The 23,380-nt window shown below is 41.9% G+C and overlaps 1 protein-coding gene across 1 annotated transcript; it reads right to left on the bottom strand.

The window, feature by feature from the left end:
* Positions 1 to 7,489: 7,489 nt before the first annotated feature.
* On the bottom strand, positions 7,490 to 22,978 carry LOC116831230 (uncharacterized; the record flags this gene model as incomplete). The annotated part of the gene is made up of 19 exons (XM_032791066.1): positions 7,490 to 7,638; positions 8,840 to 8,936; positions 9,173 to 9,314; positions 10,787 to 10,976; positions 11,712 to 11,839; positions 11,924 to 11,997; positions 14,406 to 14,575; positions 14,732 to 14,846; positions 17,271 to 17,476; positions 17,582 to 17,699; positions 17,795 to 18,003; positions 18,072 to 18,225; positions 18,818 to 19,041; positions 19,177 to 19,273; positions 19,341 to 19,508; positions 20,227 to 20,307; positions 20,969 to 21,112; positions 21,830 to 21,957; positions 22,879 to 22,978. Coding segments are annotated over 19 exons (2,694 nt in total), but the record flags the coding sequence as incomplete, so codon positions are not given.
* Between the last annotated feature and the right edge of the window lie 402 nt (positions 22,979 to 23,380).

Genomic DNA, 23,380 nt, shown 5'->3' with positions numbered 1-23,380 from the left:
GATCTTTTCTTTATATGTGTGAGGGACTGACCTTCAGTGGTAAGAGCAAAGTAGCTAGAGGCAGAACTCTTACTTGCTATTGCCAGCTCTCCCCTTGGCAATGTGTTTTGGCAACTTGCTTAATTTCTTTACTTTAATTTATACAATTTCCCTATGTATAAAACAGTTATAATGCCATTACTCTCACAGCTGTGTTGAGATATTGATGGAGTTAGCATGTGCAATGTACTTTGCAATTCTAAGCTGAAAGGCTGTGTGTGAGCATGTAACAAACTGCTGTGGTTATACTGCTGGGCTACATGTAACTGTGCTTTTAAAGAGGGTAATCCCCAACCTAGACAAAGCCAAAGGGCTGCAGCATATTCCCTGGCTGTGGGTGTGTGAGCTAATTCATTAGAACAGCCGCCACCACTACTCCATGGACCTTACGTAGGAGTCCCAGTCAGAGGGTCCTTTCCTCAACACTGTAGCCCATTTGAAGCTGGTTTTATCATCTCCAATTATCTAAGGTACTTATATTGCCCCCATGCCAATAGTATCTGAGCACCTCTGTATTTAACATCACCTTTATGGGATAGGTAATTCTAGTATTTTCATTAGAGCTGGAAACAGACCTTACCTAAGGTCATACTGTAATTCTGTAGTGGAACAGGGAATTTATCCCAGGTCTTCTAAAGCCTAAGCTAGTATCCTGACCACTGAACCCTACTGTCCCAGTGTATAGACCGAGGGGAAGCAAAGGGGGAAGGAGAGGACATTTAGCTGCTTTCCCCTCTCCCTTTTAATTTTGTGATATTTGGTTGCAGTTCAGTGCTAAATACCAAAAATCCCTAATACCGTAAACCTTTCTTTTTAAAAAACTCCCCAAGGTATGGCTCATTTTGAAAGGTTTACCCTAATCTAAATTCAGTGTTAATGGACATTAAACTAAACATGAGAAATAGTGAGACAATAAGTCCAGCTATGAACTGAAATAACAAAACTTAAACTTACTAGAGTTTATTTCAAGTGGTAATAACTAATACATTTCGGCTAATGTCTCTATTTTCTTATCAGAATGGTCACTAGATTTCTCTTTTCACTTGGTCTTTTATCATTCACCTGTTGATATGTGCAGCAGACATTAAGCATAAACAGTGAAGATTGATCTCCTTTCAAACTTGTGTTAACAGGGGTATAAAAATAACATCCCAACAACCAGTGGGAAAAAGTACGTAGTCATAAAATGGCCACTTAAAAGGCAGGTAGGTGTTGATTCAACACTTGTGAGGTTTCTTGTTGTTTTTAAAATTTAAAACTAGGCAGGAAGTTCCTGAATTTTAATTTAAACAGTCACCTCTGTGGTGGAGAGGTTGTTTAATACAATTTTCCTTATAAAAAGATTTACTGTTTTTTAAAACAAACTTTTGTTCTGGATGCACAAGGTTTTCCAGATGTCTACAACTAAGGGTGACTCTTAACACAGTTGATTTAATGGGAGTTTTATTGCAAGACCACTAATGAACAGGGCTGGAGGTATGAAACAGGTTTTATTTTAATTCACATGAAGACAAACCTGTCCAATTTTACCCTCAAACCTATATTTTTAAAATGTATTTCCTTTAATAAATTAAAAATAAAAATTTGTCTAAAGGACAAAACCAGCGCTATTGAACGCATACACATTATTTGATTTTGACCATTATCTGTTACCTCTCCCCTTTTCAAATCATGGTGCTAGCTCAACACTGGCCGTTACCTTCATGAAAGAGAACACTGGACATCCCTGTTGATGAAGAGGACTTTTCTACTTCAAAGCAATAAAGGGAATACTGAAGTTAAACTTCTCTGCTGCTTTCAGTGACCTTAAAAAACAGCAAGAGGCTGAATTAGTGCTGTGGAAGGATAGGTGAGGGAGTGGGTGTATAGGTTCTCTATGATCTAAAGAGATTTGCTTACATCATGAACTATTTGAGATAGGGACTTGTTACAGCTGTTGAATAGGGATCCAGAACACAACTGTTGTACAAATAGTGATGATTCAGATGATAGAGACTCATTTTATTTAAACAAGAGCACTAGCACTCAGTGAGGGGTGAGTGATTACTGCAAATTGTATAGGAGTTGCATCTGTTTGTACCTGCTAAGGATTATTTACCACATGGACAAATTTTGAAGAGTGAAAAGAGAAATCAGCAGCCTAAACCTTACTGAATGATTCAGAGGGGAATACTCTAAAAAGCCCTTGGCTAGTTGAAGACCTCCCATGAGCTGACTTCACACATGTTCATACCAGCAGCAGAAGGGTAGCAGCTCAGAGACATGAATGATGATTGTCACAGCTTAGGTCATTACCATGAGAAGGGGGTAGATATACTATTTTATTAAAGCTGATCAATAGGTTACAGCTCTTCCATGTGGTTGTGACTAAGGCAAGTAGGATCACCTTTTGAAAAAGGTCAACACACCAAGAGCACTGGAACCTGTGCTTAGCTATGAATTTTATTGAAAATGTTTATGAAAACCATAGAATACAAAAAAGAATAGACCAAATCCCTTAGAAGAAGGCCCATCCACACACACACACACACTCTAAGAACCATACTGCTTTGACTATGGCCATAGTGTTTGTTAAAATGAATTAGCAGGAAATTGTAGAAGTTACAGTCTAGCTTTAAGATGGAGTTATGAGCCATTAGGGTAGCTTGCTTTAAGGATGTGATGCTTGTTTACAGAGTAATGATTATAAATGTTCCTTCCCAATGAAAATAAAGATATCACACGTTAGCAATACACATACCTCTGCTTTATTGCTTCAGTTACCCAAAAAAAACAAAACTGGAAAGTTTCTACTTTAATGTTTGATTCAGCTCAATAGAATCATATGTAGAGAATGCAGCGTTCAACTGCAAGTCAGATGGATGGTTACTTGGGAACAATTTTCCTAATGAAAGTTTATTAAACTCACTTTATTTCTCTATTAAGATCTGGAATCAAGACTAAAAGTACATTCATTTTGAAAGAGGCTGGTTCAACAACAGAACAAATCAAACAAATGAGTGAGAGGATAACAGCCCTGACAGCTCCACTTTTCCCTTTGTTAGCAGAAGAGACAATAGGAGTCTTTGACAGCTGGTAGTTGAGTTCACACAGATCACAATTTATTATTGTAGCTAGCAATAGTCAAGGAAAAAGGAGTAATATGACACTGAAGCATCAACAGTAGTGATGCTCCTAGAACTAGTAGCCATGAGGTGTTGTAAACAGTAGGACTGGACAGTTGTGAAGAACTTGAGAGCTCAAAATATTTTGTTCATTTTATACACTGTCACCACTGGTCTAGGACATAGACTTAGAATATTCTGGCAAGTGGGGGGGGGGGGGGAGGGAAGAGAGTTAACTTACTTACCCCCACACCCTCCAAAGAGAGGAGAAATATCTTTCAAAACTAATCTGCAACTGGAAAAATGGATAGTGGAAGCAAGATATCAGGGAAAGAATATAAAAATCCATGGTATGCCTACACCTTGAATGCTATATCTTTAAGAAAGATTAGAAGTGAAAAACATTCAGAGAACAACATAAATTGGGAGTGTGGAACTGCTTCCATATGAGGAAATAAAAACTGGCACTACTCTGCTTAGAAAAGGGACAACTAAGGGGATTTTATATAGCTCTTACCTCAAGTGTTATTTACCTGGCACCTGTGCTAGATAGGCTATTAGAGTAAGGCAGTATGGGTATTACGAGTATCAAAAGAAAGTCTTAACACTGGGATAGGTCTGGTGCCAGATAGGGCTAGTGAAATTGTTACTGACCAAAAGGGAAACAAAAAACCCCCAACCAACCACATCCCATTTCTGTTCTGTATTTGGAAAGCAGCAAGATCAATTAGTAGTAGGAAAGGACGTTAGAGACGTCCTGTGAATAAAGTTGAGTCAGTAGGCCCAGAAAACTTGCATGTAGAAGTCTAAGGGCAACTAAGCAGATTTGCCTCTGGCACAGAAATTTAAGTGAATCCGAATACTAGGGAAATTCCAGAAGAGCATTATGCTATGCCTATATTTAAGGCAGCAAGTAGGATAATGCAGGCAGCTATAGTGACAGCAATCCAAGGAAAACTGGATGAGCTGAGGTGGTTCAGCTGATAGAAACTGTTTACTGGCACTACTTAGATTTCTATGAAGGTGTCTTGTTCAACATGCAATTTCAAAGAAGGAAATGTATGTTTGCAAAGATAACAAAATAGACTGGAGTCAGTTGGTCTAGTATTCTGCCCTTGTTAAAAGTTTGCACTATATCAACCACACATTAAGTAGACCAAGAACTGGCTAAATAGTCAATAGGTGTGTTTCTAGTAGAGTTGTACAGGGCTCTGTATTAGGTCCCATGATACTCATTTTCAATGATATGGAAGTAAATAGTGGCAGAGTTGGCAAATGAAGATTGGCAAAGTTAGTGCCAGAGCATTCACACAGTGATCTGAATCATTTGGTAAACTGGGCCCTTTCACAAACCAGACATTTTAGCAGTCAATGTAAGGTTGAATATTTGCAACAAAGAATTAGGCCCTTGTTCTCTAGACATGGGCTATTTTGGAAAGCAGTGATTGAGATATTTTTTCCTGGGGTGGGAGGGGAAAAACTGTGATCCATTGATTTATAGGACAGGAGTGCATCAGTAGGATGGCAATTTTATCTCTATACGTGGCATGAGCTAGGCCAATGCCACATGTTAGAGGTTTAGTGTTTTACATTTTAAAAGAGATATTGAAAAAACTGGAGAAGTACAGAGTGCTATAGAAGTGGTTTTAAAGGCTTGAGTGTAGATTGACAGTCTACTTCTAAGGGTGCTATTCCCCTGTTTGTGTGTACACTTTGAGCTCAGTGAGAACCAGCACAAGTAGTGTAGCTGTGCTAGCACTAGCAGCGGCAGCAGAGGCATAGCTGAGCTATGTTGAGTACATACCTGCCTGAAACCTGTAGATAAGTACTCCTGATGGTTCAGCTCTCCACTGCTGTTACTACAGCTACATCTATGTACTCATGCTAGCTTGGGGGAGGGGGGGGCAGGGGTGGAGAAGAAAGGGAGGAAAAGAGAGGTCAACTTTAGCACCTCCTAGATGGTGTTTAAATAGAAAGTTTAAGGCTTAAAAGAAACCCAAACGAGTGCCTGATTATGGTGTCAAAATACTTTGAGTAGCTGGTGTATTGTCTCAACCCTGTGAAGGGCTTTCATTCAGAGGAAGGTATAACAAACAGCAATGCTAGAAGCCAAAGCCAGAGAGTTCTAAACACTTAGAACATTTTTTTTTTTTCTTGCTCCCAAAAAAACTTAGTTAAATCAGAACAGACTAAGGGAATAGCAATAGGCCCTATGTGTTTGAAACCCTTATTGGAAGTTAGACAAGTCAACTTACCCCAGTGTTGAGCCCATCTGGGTGAAGTTGACTTGCCTATCACAGGCCCCTGGCCTAGATTTAGATAATGCTTGTTTACAAAGCTTAACTCCTATAGATGATCAGATCACAAATTAGTTCCACATAAATAGGAACAGGCCTCCACACATTTAAATCACTCATGAATCTTTTTAAGGAAAGTAACAATTGTGTGCACAGTTAAGATCTTTGGGGACAGGCCAGAAAGGGAGAAGTGCAGAGGATGCTTTATAGGGTTGCCTAGAGTCATACAGCCTATTCAGGACTGCATAAGCAGTTAGAATAACTGCAAGGTATTTCAGAGAGTCATGAGCACATCTATGTACATATCTGTCATTTACCTGTTTCAGTTAACACTAAGCGTTCATATAGAACTTGCTTTGAGCTAGATCTGAGCCTAGTTATGCCCCACATAAAATGGTTTGCTTGCAAGTCAAAGCTAACATTTAGAATCAGGAGGCAGGATTATGCCCCATTTTACACTGTAGCTCTAGTTAGTTAACTAGTCACCAACTGTCTCCACTGACAGACTTTTAGAATTAGCTTTGCCATCCTAATGTTAGAAAGAATTAGACAAGTTATACTATTTAGAGCTGTTCCTTGCAACAAAAGGAAGTTTATGCTCCATCTTTCTGATTCATTTCCTAAAAGGAAAGTTAAGTGTACCTTGACTCTTGGTTTTGAATTGAGGATTGTTACCCCTCTTATGAGGGAGAGAGGCTCCAGAAAAAGCATCAAGTTTAAAATTGATAATTCTTTAATTTAGTAGAGCACCACAAATCTAAGTTTAATACAACTTAGGTAAGTTCAGTTACTGTGTCTGCTAGCCAAGACTACGTGACAGCCTTTGAAAAGGAAAAAAAAAAAGAGGACAGAAGCTCAATCTCCATTAGAGGCATTAAGAGACCTACTCTTAGCAGAAGACTGAGTACCAGCATTACCTCATACCATTTTGTATTAGTTACAGTATAGCTCTCCAGGCCTGGTGTTTAGTACACCATTTCATTCAGGAGGACTCAGTTATTGTAGTTTTTCCTTTGGGGGGAGGGGGGGGGAGTAGTCACTCTTAAGGACCTCTCCACCTATGAGGTCTGCAGGATCTCCAAAGGGGTCAAGTTAGCGTGGTAGCACCTCTTTGAAATGTTACTTGTACTAGAACTAGAGCTAGCTGTAACTGTCAGCAGAAGACATGAATTTCAGGCCACCAGAGCAATGTTGGCAGATTTAAGCCTGAAAGTGTCACCACAGTACCAGAGTGTTTAAGGCACAAACTATTGTTTAAAGAAAAGGATCTGGGTTTGGCCTCTGCACCAAATAACTCAGCAGCAACCAGCTGGGAGGTTGCTGCTAGAAGAGCCTTTCCACACTAGGATACAATATAGTAGCTTCTTTACAAGTTAGGATGGCAAAGATGATCTAGGTCAGACTATATCAGTGGAAGTTAACAGAAGTTTGTCCCATACACTGCACAAAGCCTCACAACCTACTAATTCAGGTTAAAGGGAGAAGCTATAAGAAGTTGCACAAGGATTGTTTCAAGAACTAATTCTATAGAAGTAAAATTAGAATAAGCCATGGAGGGGAAAGGAGAGAGAGTGTTAACAGGGCAGGGAGGACAGGTTTAGTTTGCCACCTTCTGCCAACAAGCTGTTGTCCAAGCTAGTTTAATCCTGTCAAAGTACCTACTAGATTCTGACCAACCAAGTTGTACAAGACTGTGTAGCTAAGATCAGTTCTAGAAAGCTGCACCTGGAAGGCTGAATTCAGAGCCAGCATTCTACAGTTTAATGTGCAATTTTAGCTCAAGATGATATATAGTAAGTGTTGCATTTTCCTACACTAGCCCTCCATACTTCAATTTAATGGAACTTATTAGCAGGAGGCTAGAAGGTTAATGTTAAGTGCTTACTAGAGCAAGCACAACTTGCAGGTGAAGTGACAGATGGTTCCTCCCCTACCATAGGTATTAAAGTTTCCTGAACCACAATTTAAAGAATTTGCATCCCATTAGATCTTAACAGTAGTCTTGAAAGGCAGCTATGTTCCTGTACAAGTAAATGCAGAGCCTTTGGGTTAACCCATGCAGTTTGCACAATGGGAGAGGAAGGAAGGTGAAGAATTGCCACAAATGGTCTCCTGAAACATGGTTGCTTCTTCCATTTTTTTTTTGGTAGAGCTATGGCAATTTGATCCAGTTACAGCTTTGCACAACATGACTGATCCTAAAAAAGTTGAACAGTAAGAGCTATGGAAAAAATTCAGAGAAACTCTAAATAGAAGTCATTTTAGATCGGACAGCAGACTAGATGTCTACTCTACATGCCTAGCCTCATTTCAGGAATTCTGAGTCACTGTGGATTGCTCTAGTGATCAAGACTAGCTTCAGAGCAGCACTGTTTTAGGAGGAGAGGTGATTAAGGCACTGTGACATTGAGGGAGCAGGCTTGTTGGCTAATTCTGTTTTGGGGATATTCTTAAAAGCATTTTATGCTACAGCTGTATCAAACAAAGCCTTTGGGGAGGCTATTAGCCCTGGGGATAGGGGATGAGAATCTGAGTCAGACGGTGTTTCCAGTAGTAGCAGCAGCATGAACAAGTATTTTGTTTATTTATGATGTGACCCACCATCATGAGCTCTGTGCACAATTACATATCCAATTTAACTGTCAGATACTGAAATGATTTCCAACACCAGTCAGTTGATTAGATTTAACATTGAGATTTTTTGTACCTTCCTATGAAGTTACCAAAAGGTGACCAAGCTTCTTTTAGTTAGACCTAGACATGTCTATGAACCATCACTTAATATTGAAGTATTAAGTAGTTGACACTGGGGAGGGGAAAACGTTCAGTAACTAGAGATTTTGGATAATTAAAAAAAGGTGTTATGGCTCAGCATTTGCAACTAAGTTTAGAATTAGGGACAAGACTAGACAGCTTTAATTCTTATTTAATAATTTTTGCATATAGATTGATTAGGTTCAGAGTGTCGGTCTTCATTTAGCTGTGAAATAAAAAACAAACAGCGGTTTAGCAGTGTAATTAAACAGGTTGCTGTAGCAGCATCCTAGCATGTTAGATGTTAGGATCCTAATGCATTACCTTGTGGGATGATAGCATCCAGTTCATTTACTTTTCAAAATGACTGCTCCAGAGGACACATGCCCATGCATATGATATGCCTCAACACTACGACCTGAAAAGAGAAGTTAGTCTCAGGAGTCTGACCAGCCCACAGCAAAGCTGTTAGACTTCAGGTGTGAGCATCATTCCTCAGAGGTCTAAGTTATACTAGATCTGTAGTTAATACTTGGTTTGCCATACACATTGATGCAACAAGCTGACATTGACACATCAAAATTCCATTAGAGTGCAAGACCTGTGCATCACTAGCACACAAGTTAGACTTCTTGATCCACTTACCAAGCCTCTGTTTTCTAGGAATGCATCTCCTCGCACAAAGAAAATCTGAAGCGGGCCGCCTAGCATCACATATCACCACACTGCAGTGGAAGTATATCTACAAGATAATGAAGTCTTGTTGGAAGAAGTGCAGTTGCTATAATGTTTCCTTCATGGATTTGGAGAGTCACACATTATTTTCATCTTGCCTTCCTCTTACAGGGACACTGGCACCCTCCAGGAAGGTTTGTTAGAGGTAGAGACAGGTTAAGCCTTTGTAATAGTACTTGTTTTAGGTAGTCATTCCAGGCTCATTCCTTGGACTAGCACTTCTAGCCTTTAAGTGCCACTCACCTGTTCTAGTAGTGTATTTCCATCTTGGATGAATGTGAACATTTTCACCTCAAATCTCTTCAGATGAGTGGGAAACTTCACTCTTGAGTCACTATCCACTTTGTGGAAGATTGTTTGATGGGAGTCCTCTGCATTTTCACAGCTTGGAGAAGCAAGACTAGAGTTAGAGGCCTTAGATTAGCAAGACCGTGTCAACATAGCAATATCAAGCAGACAAGTAAAGATTGCTGCTAGCCATGATAGTGGATGTAGCTCATTGGTAAAGGATTTGTGCCACAAAAATCCAGATCTGTCCTTGTTCTCAGGTGGAGAGTGCCCGGTCTCTGTATTATACATCATTTCTGCTGCAAGTCAAGTCATCATGTAGGAACTTCATTGTCCCTTCCGATGATTTTCAAGGGCATAGTAACAGTTTTAGTTCAGAGCCAAAAGTAGGATTTCCCTTCTAGTTTAGGTTAATACTTGGAGGGAATCAGGGGAGCTACCATTTCAGATTTTGGTAGGGGGCAGCTTTAGAGTTCTCAGGTGCCTACATAGCCCCTTGGGATCTGCACAGAAACTGATAAATTGATAGTGCTCCTAAGTTAATTCCTGTATTAAGATATAGGAACATGAATTACAGCCATATTATAAACTTCTATACAGAGTTTAGATTGAGAGATATTTGATGTATTCTTTCCAGTCCCAAGCCTTGAGGTATCAGTTTTAGAGCCTTAACAGGTATCAGAAACAGCAGGTTGATATTTTGTACACCACCTTTAGTGTAGAAATAAGTTGGCTTACTGTTTCAGACACTGCTACTGCCATTGTGCACTCTAATGGAATAAAAACACCTTTCATTTTGACATGAGATCATGCATGTTTTTAAGGGGAATTTTGGCCTGTGTGAGAGAGTCACTAACATTTGACTCCATCACTGGCAGTATTAGACTGGAACTGCAGGTTTTGTACATTAAGTTTAACTAAATGTGATTTGAAAATAAGCAACCTTCATCTGCAATGTGTAAAGTTGAGAGTTTGATATTGACACTAAGGTGAGTACAAAATGTACATTATAGAATGTTATTTGATGGTACCACTTTTAACACTTGCGTTGTCATTCATAAAATATGGTCAATTATGTCAACCAGGACAGGTTTGGTATTTTAGAACTCACTACCTCAAAGAATTAAGTTTAAGCATGGAGAGAAATAAAAAAAAGTTACATTCAGGCCACTCAAAAAACCCTGTAATCCTTAGTTAACTTTGAAAGACTAAAGTTACAGAATGTAAGTGCATTGCACATTGACAGGAGAAAGGGGAGAAGTACCACCACAAGTATGCTGGGGCAGTGTCAGTACTTGGAGACCAAAGTACTCAGGAGCTTGAATGCTTATTCAGTACAGCAGCAGCCACAGCTCCTACTCCTGAGTGGGATGCTCCTTGTCCCCTCACTCCAACTCAGACTGTACAGCAAAACCGAAGGCAGGCTCCTAGTCTAAGTAGTGTAGCCAGTGGCAGCACTGTGGGAGGCGGGGGGAGAAGGAGAGGTTAGAGCAGTACAGCTGCAGACAGCAGCAAGGAGAAGGAGGAGAGTAGTATGAGACTCAGGGAGGAAGGGGATTATTTTGTTACCTGTCTGTAATGATAGACCACTGTGGGCTACTGTCTCTGTCCTGGGAAGTAGTAGCCCAACAGTCTTCTAGATACAGTTCTAGCTGTGGATCTTCAGAATGGAGCAATTCCACTTCAAAATACAGTGCCTCTTTTAAGTATTTTACCACAGGATACTCTATTTCCACGTAGGAGTCTGAATAAGACTGATCTAGAAGTGATATTAAGAATAAGTCTTCTTGATGTATTAGAGGAGCCCTTCTTCCAGAGCCATGGTTTGTCCCCCTGCCCAAGTCCTCACCCATCCAATCTCATTTTGCTACAGCAGCAGTTTAAGGATGAGCACATGGGTGTGAAGGGACAATCTTTGGAGAATGGGAAATGAAGTGATCAGGGCAAAGGAGGGGGATTTGCAGATCAGACCCCTCCCCCGGATCTACACAAAAAAGATCTACCTTTATACTGGGGGGGCGGGGGGGGGGAGAAGGTGGTCAACTGGCTTGTTTACAGAAACACTCTTATCAAGGATGGCTTATATAGTCCTTGCTCCAGAGTGGCATGGCCAGAGTTTAGTTCATGCTTATCTTCCCTTGTCCACTTGTGTTTCCATCCTTACAAAGGATGATTAACTTATTTGGGCTGGGTTGTGACTTCACATTTGTCAATACCATACCTTAGTACAGAGTCTCAAAATGATGTAGGATGTTAAGGTGCAAAGACTTGCTTCCAGAAGTGTCTACATTTCAAAGACAGACCGAGGGAGGGTGCCTATGCACTTACTAGAAATTGAGGGTGTGATAGGTGGAATTGTGCCACCACTACAGTCAGTGACAGTAGTGGTGCATATTGCATCCTAATGTCAGTCACTTCCCACTACTCCTATAACCACCCTCTCCACCCCCTTAGAAAAGCCAGCTCTTAGGCTGCTCAGAATGGCCATCCTTACCTTTGAACAGCCTCAAGGTCAGAGCAAGAGAGCCAAACCCTGGCTCAACACTTGGTGCTGGGTTGTTTCTGGAGCTGTACTGGACAACGATGGTCTCATTTATTATATATTGACATGCACACTTCAGTCTGAGTGTAAGAAGTAGAGTTTAGAGACTTAATCTTTGTTTAAAGAAGGGGAAGGGTTGTTTGTATCTGTACAGCAGTACTTACTGGTATATTGGTGTAATGCTGCCAGGTCTGAAGTAGGAGACCTCATTTTCATAGGTCATAACGGTGTCCTCAAACTGAAAGAACCAGGCATTTAGCTGGAGACTATTAACACCAAAAGCAAGTCAAGTTTTAAGTTGCTAGAGGTACCCAAGTGCTGCAACAGCTACTGTAGTTACATTAGCTATGGAGGCAAAAGTGAATAATCACCCGCACTCAGCCAAGACTTAGTATTAGAACAGCGTCATTTTCTTCAACCCCCAGAGAGATCACTGGTCAGTGTGCACATTTATGCTGTTTGTGACTACTGGCAACACTAAAGCCAGTAAGTCCAGGGTGTCATGCTGTGCAATGAAAGATGTCCTGTGCCCAATGAAAGCAGTAACTGAACTACCATATTCTGTATGAAACATGTTGCATTAAAAAGTTGCCTGATGTAGCTCAGTTACTTGAGTAACATTTCCCAGTAATCCATCCAAGCCTTACTCTTACGTAATTTAGAGATGGTCATCTTTGGTGCAGGAAGCAGCCTGTGTTTCTTCAATGGATCCCTTCCACTAATCCTGCTTCAGCCATTGGACCACTACTACAATAGAAGTGGTAGCAACCAGGGCCGGCTCTAGCCATTTCACTGCCCCAAGCACGGCAGCATGCCGCGGGGGGGGGGGGGGGGGGGTGCTCTGCCACTTGCCGGTCCCATGGCTCCAGTGGACCTCCTGCAAGCATGCCTGTGGATGCTTCACCGGAGCCATGGGACCAACGGACCCTCCGCAGGCATGCCTGGGGAAGGTCCACCAGAGCTGTCTGCCACCCTCCCAGCAACCGGCAGAACAGCCCCCGTGGCATGCCGCCCCAAGCACGTGCTTGGCATGCTGGGGCCTGGAGCTGGCCCATAGGTAAGGTAAGGGTTAAGTTTCTTTTACCTGAAAAGGGTAACCGAACACCTGACCAGAGGACCAATCAGAGAACTGGATTGTTTAAGTTCCAGGGCGGAAATTATATACTCGGGGTCTTGTTGTTTCTTAGCTATGAGGAAACAAGTCTTCTTTCTAATTCTCTCCTAATACTTCTTCTAAACATCTGTAAGTACCCCGAAACCGCAAAGTAATTCAGCTATGATGGTCTTTGGGGTGTATTTACCTGTATGTTAATTTGTTGTGCTGGTTTAATTGGGCTATCTTTTAAATCAGACTGTTTCTTTATATTTTTTATAAGCAAGAGCCTGTATTGAGTTTCTTAATGCAAGATGATTGTTTATATTTTCTCTCTTTTTTTCTATAAAGTTTTCTTTTAAACCTTGTGAAAGTTCTTTTCCTAGGGAAGCAAAGGGAAAGCCAGGCTGTGGGCTATTTTCCTATTTAGGTCCAGGGAAAGAGCAGACTACGGGAAGAGACGAAGAATTCTCTCTGTTCTCTGGTGGTTACAGTTTTTCCCTCATTCCTGGAGCAAGGGGGGGTGGCAGAGCCCAGCGTGGTGGTATTTTGCATCTCCATTGTCCTGAGGGAAGCAGAAAGCTGGTTTCTTGGGTCACACAGGTTAGCCGCGAGGCAAGCCTGATAAGGAGGGGGAAGGGGTTATTTCCCTGCTTTTAGCATCCAAGGGATTGGGAATCTGGGTGTCCCACCAAGGGAGGGTTGGGGACACCAGAGGGAGGAAAGGGGGGGATCAGGCCCCATAGATTAATCCTGATCTGTGGTGGCAGCGAGAATATCCAAAGCTGGTAGTGAGCTTGGGGGAGTTTCAGGTAAGCCCCCAAACTTTGGACGCAAAAGTCCAGGTTTGGGACAGGACCAGATTGGTGGACACTAAAGTCCAGGTCTGGGACTGGACGGTTAGATTACCACACCTGCCTCTGAAACAGAGGTGGAGTTTACAAAATTGTCTTCATTCTCTGAATGACTGAGACATGTTTTGTTGGTCAGATGGTGCAGCCATCCTAAACTCATGCTATCAAAATTTGACACCATCAGCTCAGGATTGAACAAAGACTGAATGGCTTGCCAACTACAGAAGCAGTTTCTCCTCTTGGTTTTCACACTTCAGCTGCGAGAAGAGGGCCTCATCCTCCCTGATTTTGTGTGCGTGCGCACGATGAAGTGGATAGTCATCCACAAAAGCTCATGCTCCAAAATGTCTGTCAGTGTATAAGGTGCCACAAGACTCTTTGCTGCTTTTACAGATTCAGACTAACATGGCTACCACCCCCTCACATTGATACTTGACATCATGCTATCAAAACTTTTGTAACTAGGTAGAATGTAGCCTTCAGTGTGAGCTAGAAGGCTTCAAAGTGAGGAGGCACCTGATGAGCCAGAGAAAGTAGTAGGTGGGACAGGTCAAAATCATAGTTAGGACCACCTAAAGAGGAAGGTACTACTGGTTCTGGAAAGTCAGCTATCAACATCTCATGGGTATGTTCTGCAGAACAAGCTTTGACTCTATCTGTACCTGGTTGGCTCAGATGGAATATCAGTGTGGTTTTTACCTTTCTACTTGTTCCACAGGTGTTCACATTGAATATGAATGTTGCACTCTTCTCAGTCACTGTAACAGGCCTGCATTGTTTGTCTCTCAAGACAAATAAGCTGGTATCCAGATCGGTGATTCCTGCAAGCTTTAGTGCAGTGATAACCATTGTTCCATTTGGCAGGCAGTCTGGAGACAAGCAGACATCCATTGTCTGTGGCCATTCAGCATGCTTTCCTATCCCCCTGCCCCTCCACCCCAAATATTGCAGATAGCCAGCATTACCAGTCTAGATCATTTTGGTCAATCATTCCACGTAGGGTGGCAATAAAAAAAAAACTTTACCTATTAGTTCTTTAGGTGAAAATCTGCAAGAGATTGAGAAGTCTATCATGTCAGATAGAGCGTTATCCTTCATTGTTAAATGGAGTGAAGCTGTTATTCCAGAGGGATGAATCTCCTAGGAAAGATCATGAGTTAAATAAGTGAGCTTTTAATTGCCATGCCAGGTCAGTTTAAAAGCCAAAATCTTGACCCGGTTGTCACTGATGTATTCAGTGAGACCAGGGTTTTATCCTTTGGCTGAGTCATGTGACTTCTCCAGATGAAGCATTTGCCCTCTGCCCCAACATTTCATAGCTCTGCAGTGCATTGGAGGCCATGGACCAACTTAACCCACCTGGTCAAGCTTAGTGCTTGATACTCTATTAAAATATAGAAAGAGTTGTAGGAGAGGCTTGGTCAGGTCAGACAAGCCAATAAGGGAGAAGCTACCTAGTCATTCTATGTAGTTTTGAAGTTTCTCAAGTAGTGTTTGACTGTTTGCCATTTTTGCAGCTAAAGCTTTCTAGTGCCATGTTTGAGCTCTTTGTAAGAGTTCATGTTGCACCAAGTTTATATCAGCAGTACTCCACTAAATGCCAAATGTCATTAACTCTGCTAGAGTGAAGTGTGTGTGTGGGGGGGGGGGCGTGCGGAGAGAGAATCTAATCTTTGGTTAGGAGTGCAAGGTGTAGCACAAGTGTCCCACAGGCGTTTATTCATTCATTCTGGCATGAGACGTTCCACCAGCTATGGTAAGTTACCTACAGTAACCTCAATATTTGTTCCATTTCTGATTCAGCTGCCATATTAGGTTGCCATTTCACAATAATGGCAAGTTTAAAGCCCAACTTATTAAGAGAGCTAGATGCAGAGAATTTTAGGCACCCAAGTCTGAGGGTGCTAAAAAAGGAGTTGGCTGATGAGTTTTCAAAGATAATGGCTCTGCAGTCACATGGCAAAAATCAGGAAGTCCTGGATGACTGGGAAAACACTTATGTAGTGCCCATCTTTTTTAAAAAAGAAGGAGGATCTGGGGAACTACAGGCCACTCAGCCTCATTTCAGTCATGGGAGTGGAGGAAGAATCATGATCAGGCCCTAAAAAAACTAAACACCCACCACGATTGAGGAAAGCAGAGTTATCAGGAACAGTCAGCATGGATTCACCAAGGGCAAGTTGTGCCTTACTAATGTAATTGCCTTCTATGAGGTGGTAACTGGCTCTGGATGAGGGGAAAGCAGTGGACATGTTATTCCTTGACTTTAGCAAAGCTTTTGATATAGTTTCCCACAGTTTTTTTGATAACAAGTTAAAGCATGGGCTGGATGAATGGACTACCTGAAAGGGGGTTCCAAAGGAGGATGGATCTAGACTGTTCTCAGTCGTAGTAGATGACAGAGCAAGGAGTAGACTATTAGGAAACAACCCAACCTAAACCTATTTCATTAGGACGGTGGTGAAGCACTGGAATGGGTTACCTAGGGAGGTGGTGGAATCTCCTTCCTTAGAAGTTTAAGGTCAGGCTTAACAAAGCCCTGGCTGGGATGATTTAGTTGGGGGATTGGTCTTGCTCTTACTCTGGCCAGGGAGCTGGACTAGACCTCCTGGAGGTCCCTTCCAACCCTGAAATTCTAAGTCCAAAATTTAGACTTTCAAAGCCTCCTGCTCAATTGGTGCTTAACCCTGTAGGCATCTAAATTTCTGCCCATGTACTAGCAGCAAGCTGCTTAAATCCTAATGCTTAGCTACTTGGCACTTAGTTCAGTTATGATGGAACATTGGCATGAACTATGCTTCCCTTTCCTGTCTTATCTGCAGGGACCAATCCAGTAGGCCTACTTAGAAGCAGGAGTAGCTGATTGGACCCTGGAGGCAGCTGGAAGGAAGGTGTAGTGCCACCTTGTGGTAAAAGCCCACTGAATGGGATGATGGGGGGGAAAATATCCCAGTTTAAATTCCTACTCTGGAGCAAGAACTTTTGACCAGCATATCACACCCTGGGCTCCTGAGGGCTGTTGATTCCGCTACTTCCCAGACTGTGGCTCTCAACCTTCCCAAACTATCTCAGGAATCCTATTTGTCTCATGTACCCTCAAGTTTCACTTTAAGTACTTGCAACACATGTGTTGAGGGGCATTGTTTTGGGTAATCAGCACACTTAGTAAATTATACTCAATCATTTTTACCACACTGTAAATCAGTTGGAATAGATAGTGATTATATTCAGGGTACAGTATATACAAGTGTAGACAAGTCACAGTCTAGGAAATGGTTTTGTACTGACTTCATGAGGGCTTTATGTAGCCTGTTGTAAAACTAGGCATCTAGAGGAATGCATGAACCCCTGGAAGACCAGTGTACCCCCAGGGGTATGTGTACCCCTGCACCAAGAGACTTAGCACAACATTGGAATGCTAAGCCTAAGTCCTTTGAGGACACTAATCCTACATTGCTTGCTGGAAGGGTTTTCCCCTCTTTCCTACTGACAGGTTCTGGAATTTTAGCTCCCCTCCCACCAGTTATAGTGGGCTGGACACCATGCATATTTGGTTATTTTTACCTCATATAGTACATGAGGTGCATAGAGAGGAACACGAATTGTTAAGTGGGTGCCATTGTCATCCAGTCCATAGTTGTGCTTCTGAGCAGCATCTGGTAATAGGCTCAGGTTTGAAATGAAGGGCAGCCAGTTTTGATCCACATTGCCATGAACGACTGTTAGATAGAGGTTTTCATCATCACAGAATCCTCTTGCACTAGGCAACACTGTAACAGAGAGGTGATCATACTAATATTTGATGGACAAGGGAACTCAATTGACTTAATCTGAGTTGCATCATAAGATAAACTGTCACAGCCTCCCCTTGTTACCTGCATCCTTGACAGGAAAGATGATTATGACTGGAACAGTGAAGGTCTCATGTGCTGGCTGTAATATGAATCCAAGTGTAACATTCAGAGTATAGAGTCTAGTGTCCTCTGTTAAGTACTGGGAGGGGAGGGAAGAGAGAGACAGCAGAAAGTCACATTTAGAAACTCCAAGCAATAGTGTAACAACCTGTGCATTAGGTACTAAACAGGTACCTCTTTCTTAATGCTAGGCACATCAAATGGTGTTTCTATTACATAGCTTTTGCTTCCATTAGGGTATCTAGTCTCATAGACTTTGTATCCATGCTGAAGGGCTTCAGGCACAGTTACAGTTGTATCATCTATGGTCAAGTTCACCAATTCCACATCTGGGAGGAATGTTCCAACGGTCACATTGACCAGCCTAATGCTGGAGTTGGTATCTAGGAAGAAATGGTGTGGTGTTAGGTCTTTGCTAAAAATGAAGTGAGCTTAGAGTTCAGTTACTTACTGTTTGTTATGGTGGGTGGTACAAGTTTAAATGGAGTTTCTATTTTCTTGATGATGGTATGCTTTGTCACTCCCCACCTGTTGTCTTCCCACTGATGTTCTAGAAACAAATTAATGTAGTATTTTGTCCCATGCTGTCCCTCACTCACATGGGTCTGAAAGATTAAATTGTAGGTTCAGTATATGTTAAATACCCATACAGTTGCATGCAATATGTAGTTTCTGGAGCACTAAGGTGACTGACAAAAGCCATTTACTTGTGCTAACAGTAGCACACTAGGTTGCAGTTGCATTATCCTGCTACTCTGGGAAGTTCTGTACAGGAGCAGAAACACAAGGAGGCAGGTGCTTCTCAGCTCCAAACTGCTTAATCCATATTCTTGTCCTCTCCCCTGCCAGCTTTATGCTCTTCCAAGTTTAGTCCCCTCAGATCAGAGACCTTCTCCACAAAATGGGGAGGGAAGTGTCTTGCAAAGGTCATTAAGTGACAAATGAAGAGCCTTATGGGTTCAGCCCTCATTGATGGAGACAGCCATGGCCAACTGGAAGAGCTAATCTCATCAGGTGCAGTACCCAGAGCTCCCTGGTCAGTGTTTTTATGTGGAGAATTGAAAAGTGGGGGCATAACACCCTCTCCCCTAAAGTCCCGTTTGTCACTCACATTGGCTTTATGTAGCTGAATGGGGAATCCTCCCTACCAGTCATTAGCCTTCTGCTTGTAGCTCAGACTGACAGGCATACACTAACCTTGTAATAACCACCTTCTGCCCCTATGGGCATCTGGATGGTAATGTCATCTGTATTGTTTGATAGCACATATTTTCTGGAAGCAATTTCTCTGGCAGAAAGTTTGTGAAGATCCACACCAATTTCAACAAGGAGATCATTGAAGCTAGTTGCTCCAGCAGAGAGGGTTTGGAGGTTTTTTGGAATGGTCCATAGAATTGTGTCATCTGTATAATCCATCCCATCTTAATTTAGAAAGAATATTAGGCATAACCATTATTATCAAGAGCAGTACTTAGGGAGTTAGCAGCTAGGCATGTCTCATCACATCAAGATACTTGAGTGTTTAGCATTAGGTTTAAAGAGATACTAAGTCTCACCTATAGGGCAGGCCACAGCAGTATCTACCATCAAGATCATCCATCGTTGCTTGTAGAATGTACTTGCTCTCACTGCAGAGAATGTCACTCCTCGAACCTGCAAGAGTAGATGCTGTTAGAGCTATGCAGAGACAGAGCACACAATGGTAAATGAGTGCACCCACCTTGACTAGCTGTGCTTCTGGAGCATTGTATGGAGCTCTCAGCAAAATCCTAGTGTCTGTTGTATTGAGTCCATAGCCAGCATTCTGAGCATCACTTGCTAACAGAGCCTTCCTTCCAGTGGGCAGGTGAAATACTACTTGCCAAATAGACACTGCCCCAGCTGTTGCCTGAGGGAGACAAACAGCTCAAAAGTTGTCATGTGTTTTTTTCTCATTCACGCTTCACTTGGAGACAAATTGAGACTTCATCTGAGTGCCTTTGTATTCCCTTCCTCAGCATCAAAAAGCTGATCTTGAAGTCCTGGAAAGACAGTACACCCTCTGCTAGGGTGCCTATAAACCTAGTGTTGTAGGTGCGTCAGTCCTAGGATTAGGAGAGAAGGTGGGTGAGATAATGTCTTATTGGACCAAACTTCAGAGATTGATCCAATAAAGATTACCTCACCCATGCAGTCTCTATAAAAACCCAACATTTAAGCAGCTGTTTCTTCTGTGGTTCACTAACTTGTTTTTCAACCTGACCAGCTCATGGTTTCTTGTGCTCCCTAGCCATCAGTTATAACCTACCCATGGATTATGGTGGTCTTTATATACTAGCTGGTATGATGGTGCACTGCCCTCAAGATGCTACTGAGATAGTGATACCAGCCATCTCATTTGAGAGGCTATTTCTATCTTTCCTTCCCTTGTCCTGTTGTTCTACATGTGTTACCAGGAAGCTGGGAGATGTCTCCCTATCTGTATCCTTCAGTCCAGGAGTTCTGTTCTCTTCCTATAGTATTTTGGAGGCTGAATCCTTAGTGCATGCTTTCAATATATTGCTGGAATAGTTGTAAATAGAAAGACACATTGAGCCAGGAGTAACAATGCTAGCATCTAAGCTTACCTCTGGAAAGGCTAGAGCCCAGTCCTCAGGTTCATCTTGGAGCAAGTCTGTTATCTGTGGAACATTCCTCCTGACAGACACCTTGCAAAGGAACATCCATCATTAGTGACACCAAGTTCTAGTCTCCTGATCCCCACTATGTTAGTAACATTGAGTTAGTGATCACATTCCCCTGGCTGGGAGTAATTTTTTAGGGGTCTGAAGTTTGTTGCTTGAACTACCAAACAGCCTTTTATTAAAGGCTGATTGACAGGCTGTTTGGCTTCTCTGCATTCCACCATTTGATTGTACCCTTTTCATTTTAGTCTATCCAGTGCACCTACTTCTCAGGTTTCACATTTCTGGTTAGGAAGTTGTTCTCTTGACAGAGAGTAGAGCAATAACTACTTCCATTTTAGGGATGGACTCCCATACTTTGGAGTTCTTCTCCTGGATACTGTTTTGATGCACCATTTGGCTTTAACCAATAATTTGACATTAAAGTGTCAAGTGCAACATTTGATCACTTAATACTTTCTAGAAAGTATTACTTATTTAGGAAATAGCCATTAATTTATTGGATTAAAAAGTCCTATTTTCAGGTGGTCCCTGGACTATTTGAATCCTATTCCACATGCAGTGCATTCTACTTATAAATCTTTAGTTGCCAAGTGTTTAGGATCCCATCCAAGGCCCTATCCAGAGGGCTCCTTTACAAGTTCCCTCCCTCCTCATGGAAAAAAATCAGTGCTTGGGATCTTACCTCCATGTAGTTAGTTTCACATACTAACTCTCTTGGATGCCATGGACTGTAAGGGCAACTCACAGTCTTCAGGTGAGTTAGAGCATTTTTCATATCAGGATTAGTAGCTGCTTGGATTTGCACAGTTACTGTGTACACATCACTCTGCAGAGAGACAGCAACAGCTCTTACAAGATACGATTAGTGTGCCCAAACAGGTCCCCTCTTCCATCACCTCTTACCTGCTCATTCTTAACTAGTGATGCAAATACTGCCCCATAATGAAGTGTTTAAACATTACTGCCAAGTCATCTGTGTCCAAGTAGACTAGATGAGTGCAGCACTTTAGTTATTTTGCATGTCTCCACAGTACAAGTATTGCCTACAAGTCCAAAGTATTTAAGAGAGGATTCAAAGTCCTTGCCCCTTTCCAATAGTCACCCTGTTATAAAAGCAAGTGCCTGAAGTTGCAGAGGGAGAGGTCCAAGTTAGATGATGAATTACATAACTAGTCAGATATCAGGTTGCAGAGAAAGATCATTACCTGCTGCTAGCAAGGCAGATATCCATCTGTTCATATATTGGAGGGGTAATGTTTCTTCTGTGGCAGTTAGAGGGTCTTCATTCTTATGTTAGGACATTAGAATGGTGTTTTGTAGTAGACATTGATGTTTCTACCACATTATACCCAGATGCCTGGGAAAGACCTCTGGGGATGCTAGGCAGTGTTCTCTAAGTGACACTAGTTAGTAGACATGCAACATATTGCTACATTACACAGTCTTTGCACAACTCATTGGCAGTCATAACTTCTATGTTAAGGATAGATTTTATAACTAAAATAAAAAAGTAGGGCATGTTAGATAGATACAGTAGGCTTACCTCAATATGAGTGTAGCAGCTTACAATAGAAGCACGGAATTCAATGTTACCCCAATAATTATACTCTATTGTATAGCCACACTGTGCCGCCAGGGTCTCATCAATCTCCTGGGCTGTGCCAAACTGGTCTGTGAAAAGGTATTGGAGTATAGCTGTCAGACCTTCAAGCTACACTCAAGGTCAGCTAGTGTTTTCTTGGACATTAGTGTGCAGAGTTATCAGTTCATCCCAGAGAGCTATTCCAAGGTTATACTGTACAATAAATCCCTTTTGTAGACTTTATAGTGACCATTGCTTTAGTGTCATGCTTTGAAGACCATTAATTGTAGCTGATTACCATCATAATCAGACCCTCATTCCCCTTTAATATCTGTAGCACTGAATCACAGCTATAAGCTTAGTGCCTCAATTGCTTCTCCACCCTGCCCCCCCCCAGCCCCAGTCAGCTGTTATACTGGCTGTGACCCAAGGTCAGCTGTCAGCAACTTGCTAGGCTACCATAGGTACTTTGTGGCTTCCATCTTCCTGTAGTCCAATTCATGCATTACCAGAAAACCAAGGATCTATTTGATCACTTGACCACCAGGTTAACCAAGGCAGAGTTTAGTTCTTGGGTGTTTACCTAGATCATCAATAGCCTATTTCGTACTATAGTTGATTTAAAATTGTTATCTTAATAAACCCATATTTGGAGATTTATTAGACAGAGTAGGTACAGTCACCATGACATCTGTGGTTAGAGGTACAAATGGAGGATTTCCCACAAAAGTCATTGATCAGATAAGCTAGATTATTAACAAAAATGTTTCTTCTTTTGCTTCTACTTAGAAGTTACTTTAAATACTGTTGTAGTCTACACTGGGTCTCCCATTGTAAAGATACCAGGAGTGTTGTATAAGAGTATTACAGACTTGATGCCCCAATGCATGGTAGCCTAGAGTTTAGGTATTTATAAATGGGACATGCAGCTTTGAAAAGAGTAATAGGCATTAACAGCCTCATTCCTCCCACTTTCTCCAGTCTTTCCTTAAGGCCCATGCTCTGCTTACCAACAACAGCGAAGATCAGATACTTGTCCTCAAAGTACTCTGCATTCAGTGCAACCCGCAAGAGGCTCCCCAGGCACTCTGAGCTCAGGGAGCCTGAAGAGATGTTAAGACAAATAAGTTAGTAACTATCACCACAGAAGTCACTTGGATGCAAGATGACCAGTTCTTTATAAGTAGACTACTACTACTGAAATGCTGCCACTTCTGGGGTCAAACAGCAGCTCTATCAGTATATGGTTAAGACTATAGCTACCTATAGTTTCACCAGGTTAGAGAAAACTCACATGGGTTTATCAAGGGTCTGAGACCAACTGGCAGATGGATCCCATGGGTTCATCAGAAAGGGTCATGTAATATCTTTAGTGACCAGTGTGACACTTTCAGTAATGACTGCAAGATGTGTACAAACACTAAAAATTATGTTCGAGTCTGCAGTTAGAAGCTGGTCACTCAAAAGCAGCATATCTTGAGTGAAGCTTCTCTAGATAGTGATGGGATATAC

Source organism: Chelonoidis abingdonii, chromosome 3, assembly GCF_003597395.2.
Source record: "Chelonoidis abingdonii isolate Lonesome George chromosome 3, CheloAbing_2.0, whole genome shotgun sequence".
Taxonomy (NCBI): domain Eukaryota; kingdom Metazoa; phylum Chordata; order Testudines; family Testudinidae; genus Chelonoidis; species Chelonoidis abingdonii.
This window is presented reverse-complemented; position numbering and strand designations above follow the sequence as displayed.